The 9,056-nt window shown below is 39.1% G+C and overlaps 2 protein-coding genes across 2 annotated transcripts in view; one reads left to right on the plus strand and one right to left on the minus strand.

Annotated features, from left to right (window-relative positions):
• On the plus strand, positions 1–3,036 carry LOC118329509 (centromere protein F-like; the record flags this gene model as incomplete). The annotated part of the gene is given in 1 exon segment (XM_035663725.1): positions 1–3,036. A coding segment is annotated over 1 exon segment (104 nt), but the record flags the coding sequence as incomplete, so codon positions are not given.
• A 298-nt stretch (positions 3,037–3,334) lies between these two features.
• Positions 3,335–9,056, minus strand: part of chrna1 (cholinergic receptor, nicotinic, alpha 1 (muscle)) — a 12,898-nt gene continuing 7,176 nt past the window's right edge. Inside the window, exons 3-10 of the mRNA XM_035663726.1 lie at positions 8,388–8,432; positions 7,739–7,848; positions 7,448–7,643; positions 7,004–7,241; positions 6,397–6,620; positions 6,165–6,279; positions 5,928–6,052; positions 3,335–4,930 (exon numbers count right to left, since the gene is read on the minus strand). Of these exons, the coding sequence (XP_035519619.1) occupies positions 4,796–4,930; positions 5,928–6,052; positions 6,165–6,279; positions 6,397–6,620; positions 7,004–7,241; positions 7,448–7,643; positions 7,739–7,848; positions 8,388–8,432 (1,188 nt within the window). The 3' untranslated portion in view covers positions 3,335–4,795. The remainder of the gene's footprint in view (positions 4,931–5,927; positions 6,053–6,164; positions 6,280–6,396; positions 6,621–7,003; positions 7,242–7,447; positions 7,644–7,738; positions 7,849–8,387; positions 8,433–9,056) is intronic.

Below are 9,056 nucleotides of genomic sequence, written 5' to 3' on the forward strand. Positions count from 1 at the left end.
AGGAGGAGGAGGGAGGAGAAGAAGTGGTTCAGGAGGAGGAAGAGATGATGGAAACGGAGCAGAGTCCCGGCGCTGCCTGCAAGACAGAATCTCAGCCATCGTAGTTGCCTTGAGTCCAGAAGAGGACCAGTGACGTCTGATCATTCTGTCCAGACAAAAGGTGTTGGTATTGGCCATGATAGGCAGTTGGCATTTTAAAGCAATATAGGTGGACAAGGACTGTCACCAATGAACTCTTTATTCCTTGCAACCAAAAACGTTGCCAATCTCCCTGGTATTTCAGTTTGCAGATTTTAACTTAAACTTTTTAGAAACTTTTTAAACCTTACATTTTTTGTCTAAATTCGACATTTTTCACCATCACAAGATCTTCATACTAAGACAAAGCAATTCAATGAGATTATGTAGATGATATTAATTAATTTTAATTCATTTTAATATTGTCCAATGATATTGCCTAAAATGATTCCAACATATCATGGCCAGAAGGTATAGGATGATTGATTGTAGTTTTAATCTTAAGGCTGTTTCATGATAGAGTAGTTGGCTGCTGAAGATGCTCTATATGTGGGATATTTATTCAGTATTGTATGATTTAGGTTTTAAGTTTGAACTAGTTGGCTGCTGTATGATTTGTTGAGGAAACGGGTTAAGATTTTAGATAGAACGGCTGGTTCACAAATGGTTTGTTCTTAGATGCATGCTTAAATCAAACCTCCTTCACTGAGCATGGCCGCACTCAGTGTGGTATCTGTTGATTTTGTTCAATATAATTATGATGCCAAATTAAGTATAGTGCATACATACTATTTATTGTTTTGTTGGATAGTGTACAAACACTTTTCGTTTAAGGTCAATGAGAAAACATGAAATAAAAAAAAAAAAGTGCCTCTTAAGACAAACCTGTTGTGAATCTGGACCTCATCAATTGTGTTTACAGTACAAACAAGAATGCCATAGAATTTAATGGTAAGGCTGTGGCTTTCTTCATCTCCTGTTTTCAAATCCCCATTTTAGCCTAAAAATAAAAAATCTTGGTTAAGTTTGTATACTCACATTTAACACCGATGCATGTACATGTTTTATCCTGCCGAAATGTATGAGTTTTTAAAAATGTTTTATTAGCTTGTCAGAGGAGCGTTATCTGGGATATGAGAGGTTACCCAGAAAACTAGAGTTTGTGCATCTGAAGCTAATGTTTTCCTTGTTAGCTGCACTCGGATCTAGTGGACAAGGAACAAAGGTTCTGTAGGCGGAACAAAAGGAATAGACCAGGGGGAATAACAGTACTTACATCTCCAGTAAATGGATGACACTAACTGGAGAAAACAGCTGCTGCAAGTCTATACACCGACTGGTGACCACTATGCCTTTGTTTCCTCTCTGTTGCTGAGACAATTAAGTGCAGCCTGACTTGTTGCTGCTAAACGTCTGTCAGCAGCAACTTAATACTGCAGTTACCCAGAACACTGAGTGCCGTTACTGAACTCAAAAGAGCCATCAGTGTTGCAGCATGTTTGTTTTGAGGAGAGGTGCGTGTTTGTTAGTCGGCTATTTTAAATGTATGACTCCTTTCATCAGTTAGCATTACCCTGCAGCTTCGTCTGCTCTCCCCGGGTAGAAACATGTGCACGCATCAGGTCTAAAGAAGTCGGACTGGCATAATTTCAGTTATTTTTTTTCCTAACCAAGCTTTTTTGAAGTATGGGGAAAAGTGAACCTGTACAATTTTAAATTCAAGTTTGATTTTTATAAAGAGCTGTCTTTGAGATGGGGTATGTCAACCTAAGCTAACATATTAACTTGAGGATAGCATTAGTGTTGATGAGCAATGCTAACAATGAATAAACTGAATCTTTACACATTTGAGAAAAAAATAACAGACTGCAGCTAAAACTGCCAATTTATCTCTACCTGGATATTGCCAATTGTAGTTCTCACTAGGATTATCATTTGCCATTTGTCGTTTTATGTGCATTTCCTTACTCCATTTGCACTGAGTTTCTCTTTGTATTTATTTGGCCATATTGTGTTTTAATGTGTTATTCAGGTTTTGCTGCACAGTTTGGTTAAACAATTAGACGCAAAATCTGGAAATACCATTACCATTGTACTGTCACTGTTTAAAAGCCCAGGTTGCGGACTGTAGCTGTGTAGTTGCTGCAGATTAGCATTTACTTGTTTGTTTGTTTGTTTTGCTTACATTTTAAGTTGTGCACTCACAGTAGGTGCCATCCTAATTCCTGGTATGGTTGCTGCTGTTGTTTACATTAGTTTACAGTGTAATCTGCCGTATTTGTAGCTACTGAGGCAACAAAAAAATCATGGAGGTTCATGCTTTATTTGGCCTGCACTAGCGCCTAGTGTTATTAAATGGAGCCAGAAGAAATAGTGAGTGTCTATGCAAATGTAGATTTATTGTATCACCTGTTTTTGTACAGGTGTGGTCCTAAAAAACACAGCCAGGCTAAGTGAGCAAAATATCCTTGAGGGGTATATTTGACTGTTTAATTTTGGATTGTCACACCAATTCTGTGTGTTTCCAGTAAGCTGTTGACCTCCTCAAGCTAGAATCATTTGGCAAAAGTTGTCTGTGAAGGTGAAGAAGGCCTTCTTAATGTAGACACCGCAGCAAAAGTGCTTTTAGACAAACCTTTGTTTGTTGAAGAGAGACTATGTAATGAATTTAAAGTTGCCTGACTCCTTGGCCACAGCTTTGACATTTTGATTTTGTCCTGTTTTTTCCCTCCACTGAGCAGCTGTGTTTCAAAAAGCTGCAACATGTAGTGCAAAATGCTGCATCATGGTACCTGTACCAGAGTACTGACTTGTGGTTCACTGGATAGTAGCGGTGGTACCAAGCTTTGTATCCCTCATTATACTTGCTGGTGATGAGCTGACACTTACATATTTAAAACAATTTTTAGTGGAATACTTTGTGTTTGTAGTTTTGTTTTTCTCTGCTAGATTTATCAGTTATGCTGGTTGTCATTAAGTGTGCGCATGGCACGCCTAATAAAAGTTTTCAACAACAAAGGAAGACTGTAGTTATTCTGTTCTAGTTTGTACATACTTTCCATGTCCACTGCACAGATTAATTTAGTTCTAGCCCAAATGAAACACTTAAAGCCAGATGCCACTAGGGGCAAGTGAACAGATCTGTTTATTAGGCTACAGTGTCTTACTTGAAAAAAGTTAGTTTGCCAGGGAAATGTGATCTATAAAGTGCACAGTCACTTCTAGATTATAAGCACGCGGTCAAAAATAAGTAATAAGAGTTATGTAAAAATGTAAATTCAGTGAGGCAATGACATAGTGAAGTCTGAGCTTTAGATAACCATACCACCATAATACAATTAATGATTTAATGGCATAAAATTAACGATGAATGACTTTTATTTTTCACTCTTTCACATCTACATAACTGCAAATATAAAAAACAATACATGAGCACAATAGGACAGCAGTCTCATAAGGAATCACAGCTGCAAAATAAATCAATTTGCCTTCAGCTGGTTGCTGGTAACAGGCAGCTAACACCGCACCTGTGATATTTCAAATTAAAATTTCATGAATATTTTTCACATTCACAACAATGTTCTTTTGCTATGCCACTGAATTTTCTACGGCACAATTAAAGCTGCACCAAACACACAATTCTAATCCCACATTCCATAAATGAGTAACAATTATTTGACCTAATTTATTCAAATAATCCTTTGGATGTATGGTCACTAGTGGAAAAGCTCCATGAGTGACTAAGCAAAACCGTTACAGAGGAACAGTTTCTCTGACAAATGTTGGCTCTACATTCCTCGATACATTCACCAACTCAGCCCTACAATGAGTTATTTTTAAAGCAGCAGATCAGTTTACATAGATTTTTAACCCCAGACCTTCAGTATGGGGTTAAAAACTAATGAGCTCTCGACAAACTGTACAACAGTGTTAAGAGGAATTTACATGCATCAGTAACAAAGCAAACCTTGCCACTAACCCATGAATGTTTGCACAATTCACAACCTCAACCCATAAATATAAATGAGACGTTTAGAAGTCAAATGAGTGTCAGGCAAAACAAAACAATAAAACTTCCAGGCAGGAAAATATCTTGCCTGCACTCAAAGACCAAGACTATTTCATCAACCAGACTCTTTAAATTGGATTGAAATACAATTAAATGAGTAAGCTGAACACATCTTCCTTTCCTACCTGTAACATCCAGGTTTCTACATAGACATTCACTCTCTCGACTGACCTACAGTAATGGGGTTTTCTAATAATATCCATTGTCAGTCTGCATCCTCACAACACTGGAAATGAAAGTCTTCTGATGTTAAAGTTTTTTTCTGTTTCAACATTTAATTAAATCCTCAGAACCAAACCTTAAATCAAGCTGCCAGAAAAGACAAAATAAATCAATTATTACTGTTATTGTTTTTACATACGAGTAATAAAATACAGCCCACAAGAGTGAATCGCAGCAATAACACACTGTAGAAAAGAAATTAGAAAACCTGTTAGTAACAACTTCAAGTATGACCCATCTAGAGACCCATGCCTGTGAGATGCCTGGATTTGTCTTTAACTGCATTCTCCTCAAATACACAAACTCACACATTCGAAGGTGACACGGTGAAAGGTGAAGTTGCAGCATTTAAAAATCAACTCAAACTGTTTGAGAGAAGGAGAGAGAAAAAGAGAAAACCCAGCCTAAAGTCCAATGATGAAGACTTTTCTGATGCATCTCCAAGTGTGACCTCTATCCAGATTACAGAAAACCCTCCTTTGTGGGTCAGGCGTACAGCAGGTTGAGCTCGATGAGTCTCCCGGCAAAGACGGCAAGCGTCCCGATGATGCACACGGCCATGAACACACAGAGCAGGATGTGGTCCAAAACCATGGCGACGAACTTCCACTCCTCTGCTGCCTGGAATGGGATGAGACAAGGAAGCGGGAAAGTCATGTTTGAGAACATATAACTTTGGATGTAGCCTACATAATTTGGGTGTTTACTAATTGGTAAGTTATATTCTGATAAAGGCAATATGGTTGATTTTTGATGACATTTTTTGTTGCTCGTGTTTTAAAATGTGCTTTACAGACACACAAGAGACTTTTCAATGTGGTAAATTATGAATTCATTTCAGTTTTTTTGTTTTTTGTCTCATTTGTTTAAACGTATAAATATTAGTTTTAAATGAATTTTAAGGAAGAGTTTGACATTTGGGCAAGTAATGCTTATTGAAGAAATATAAGAAACGAGCCAGCAGCTGGTTAGCTTTGCTGTGCACAAAGACTGAAAACAGGAGTGACAGCTAGCCTGGTTCTGTCCAAAGGTAAAACAAAATCTGCCTCCCAGCATCTCTAAAGCTCACTAATTAACATGTTATATCTTGTTTGTACTGAAGTGTACTGTATAACAGCAACAAGTTGCAGTTTTTTACAGGGGATTATGTGTTGGATTATTTTATGGTCGGGTGAGGTGACTTCCTAGAGTCTACGCTGGTTGCTAGACAACCTCAAGACGTCACTGAAATACGATTATATTTTTGCTATTTTTAGTGGAGGCTTTTTATTTTTATTGTTTCATTTTTTTAAAGTTTTTTTTTTTTGGCCTTTTTATTGCCTTTATTTTGATAGGGACAGCCGAAGATAGACAGGAAAGGTGGGGGGGTAGAGAGAGGGGATGACATGCAGCAAAGGGCCGCAGGTTGAATTCGAACACTGGGCCGCTGCAGCAAGGACTCAGCCTCAGTACATGGGTTGCCAGCTCTACCCACTGAGCTAACCGGGCGCCCAGTGGAGGCTTTTTAGCGCATCAGTAAACATATGGACTGCCTGAATTCACAGCTCTTTTATGAATTTTAGAAAAAGTAGAAAATGAGTTAGGTTCACACACATTACTCATACAGGGATTGTCTTACATTGTTAGATTCCTCGTCTGATTTCATGGTCTCAGCGATGTACTTCACCCCTTCAATGGCGCTGCGAACATCAGGGTTTTTAGTGATGGGAGACTGGTAGGTGACACTGGTGGGGGTGGGGTTACCTGCAGAGAGAGCAGGGACAGGTTATGGTTGTGGGGATACACAGAAATACTAAGCTTTAGGGTGAACCATGTCTTACGTCAACATGTTTGTGGAATTTAGTTAAAGCCTTGCCTGATATATCAGAGATGTCCATGTCAGTAGGGAACAGTCTCTTCTGCCGGATCTCCTGACTGGGACGCTTCATTGTTGAGAAGAACATCATGTTGGGAATGGTTTCGATGAAGACCTGAGAGAGACAGATGCAGATATTAGTCAAATTCCTTTCAAACCGTTTTCATCAGCCACATACAGCAATAGCATTTCTGAAATGAACACAGGTAGATAATAAAAGCAGAACATTAACCTTGCGGATCCAGGGGGGCATGGTGTGCGTGCTGGGCGAGCGGTGATGTGTGTTGATGACGATGACAGTGATGATGATGGAGGCGATGACAAACACCATTGTGAAGAGCATGTACTTCCCAATGAGAGGAACGGCGCTGGAGGTAGAGGGGATCAGCTCCACAATAACCAGCAGGAACACAGTCAGAGACAGCAGGACAGAGATGGACAGAGTCATCTTTTCACCTGCAGAGATGGACACACAAAGACGCACTTTCAGGCTACATTTACAGTCTGGATGCCAAACTTGAGAACACTGCTCACCTGAATTTGAGGTATATTGCCAATGCATTGTTTAAATCACATAGTATCACATATTGCATTATACTGGTGGGTTGACATTTGAGTGTTTTCTTTATGTTCTAGGGTTTAATGGATTTTCCACATAAGAAAGTCTACCCTAAAGGGTTTGAGAATGTCATACATATCTGTTTTGTGCCACATGTGTAATAATACATTTGAAATGGGTTACTTGCACAAACTGGTGAAAATGCAGCATGGTCTCACCTAATTTATATAGTCACCACCATTAAAGTTCTAGATAGTCTTTTCCCACCAGGACTACGTACCAGAATCAGTAGGCAGGTAGAAGACCAGTCCGGTGAGGAAAGAGAACAGCATGCAGGGAATGATGACGTTGACAATGAAATAGAGAGGCAGCCGCAGCATCAGGAAATGGTAGGTGATGTCAAGGTATGGTGTGTCGGGACAGCAGGTGTAGTAAACCCAGTGTTTCCAGCTCCTGTAGTCCTTCAGCACCCATTCACCCGACTCCATAAAATTACTGAGGTCAGGCCGATCGCTGTCCTACAAGGCAGAAGAGTTGGAAATAAGGCACTACAATAGAAAAGGGTATTACAAAGGGGTTGAAACTATCTGTGGGTTCCATGTTTTAAACTTTCATAGTGAAGTTAATTCTTTTTAGGGTGTATGCTTAAACAACACTGACACTTCTGCTTGTTCTTCATACTGAACTGTCAGTATAACCTTATAAATCTATAAATTACACTCACTGGGTTGATGACGACCAGCAGGCCATCGTATGTCCAGGTTCCCAGTTTCATGCTACAGTTCTGCAGGTCAAATGGGAAATGGAGCACAATAATCTCACAGTAACTCTTAAAGATGGCTGGAGGGTTCCATGTTATCTTCCCACTGTGCTCCAACAGGACTTTGGTTTCATGGATGATGGCAAAGTCACCGTCAGCACTGCAGCGGAGGAGGACAGTGACAGAGGAGAGGAGCAGTGAGACATTTTAAGGACATTTAATATACCAAACAAACAGAGAACAGAGAGTTTTTACTTGTTGTAGAGCACCAGGTCAGGTTTCCATATGTCGGTTGAAGGGACTCTGATCTTTCTGATGCCTCCATATTCATCCGGATTCCACTTCAGGTTCACATCTAACCATTGCTGGGGTGAACATTGTAAAATGCAAAATCATTTGGTCTAATGTACTGACATTCAGTTGTTTATTTTCCATTTGAGTATTATTTAAATAAATTAAAAAATCCTATTCACTTCATACATTGTGGAAATACAAAAAAAAAAAAAAAGTTGTGATGTAAAGTACATATCAGAGCAGAACAAACAAAAAGCTCACAAATCTACTAAGTGTAATGTATTCCCCAGGTAAGTACAAACCATTTGAATACATGACAAAAGTGATCAGTTACAGCAGCAGATAAGTAATCTGATAACTCACTGCATCAGCTATATAATGGTAGAAACTTTAACAGTATTCGTTTTTAGGGAATAAGGTTACAGAAACCATTGACAGTGTGAGGAAAGTTCAGCCTTGCTTACAGAAGTAGCTAATAATATGGGGCCTTATTTCCAAATGTTGTTAAATGTACATATTTAAATGTATTATCCACTTCAGTTGTTGATCGTGTGACCTGTGTATCATTGTTATTAGGGTTTCTAAATGAACGGTTATCTTGCATATTTACCTGTCTGAGACGGACATTACTGGTCACAATCTGGTTAACTTCATCCTGAGAGGCAGAAAAAGACAGATTAGAGATTCAGATTTAATAGATTTATTTAGAATTGTTTTTCTTACAAACATTTATTTAGTTTTTAAGTGCTCTGTTTTATTTATTATATTTTATAAGGAACAAAAAAAAAAACACGACAAAAAAGTGCGCACGCGCAATTAAATAACCGTGGATTAAAACACGAACGTGACTTTTAACGTGACTGAAAAAGTTTTGTACAGCAAGTTTTCGAGGCTAACAAAGTGTTTTGACATGGACACCATTGACAGATAGACACCAGCCGCCTTACCGTTACAATGCCAGTGACGGTAAAGGTTCAAACCCTTGTTTCGGTGTACGTTAAGGCTAGCTAGCGTTAATGGTGAGAAGGGACAATGGCTGGTTTAGCTAGCAGCAATAAAGTTGTTTGTCAACACTTCTGAAGCGAGTTAATTGTTGTCCTCTGTCAACAGCTTGTGGGGAAAGCTGAACATTGCGACCGAAAGAGAAGAAGAGAAAAAAAGGAGTAAATGTCGTCGAGGGACTTTTCAAGGCCGACTTCCATATTCCGAGACCGCTGCAGCTGGAGACCGACCCAGAAGGAGAAAGACCCAGAGGAGAAAGACCAGAAGGTAGAAAGAC

Source organism: Morone saxatilis, unplaced genomic scaffold, assembly GCF_004916995.1.
Source record: "Morone saxatilis isolate NCDOM2014 unplaced genomic scaffold, NCSU_SB_2.0 Contig19, whole genome shotgun sequence".
In the NCBI taxonomy this organism is placed as follows: Eukaryota; Metazoa; Chordata; class Actinopteri; family Moronidae; genus Morone; species Morone saxatilis.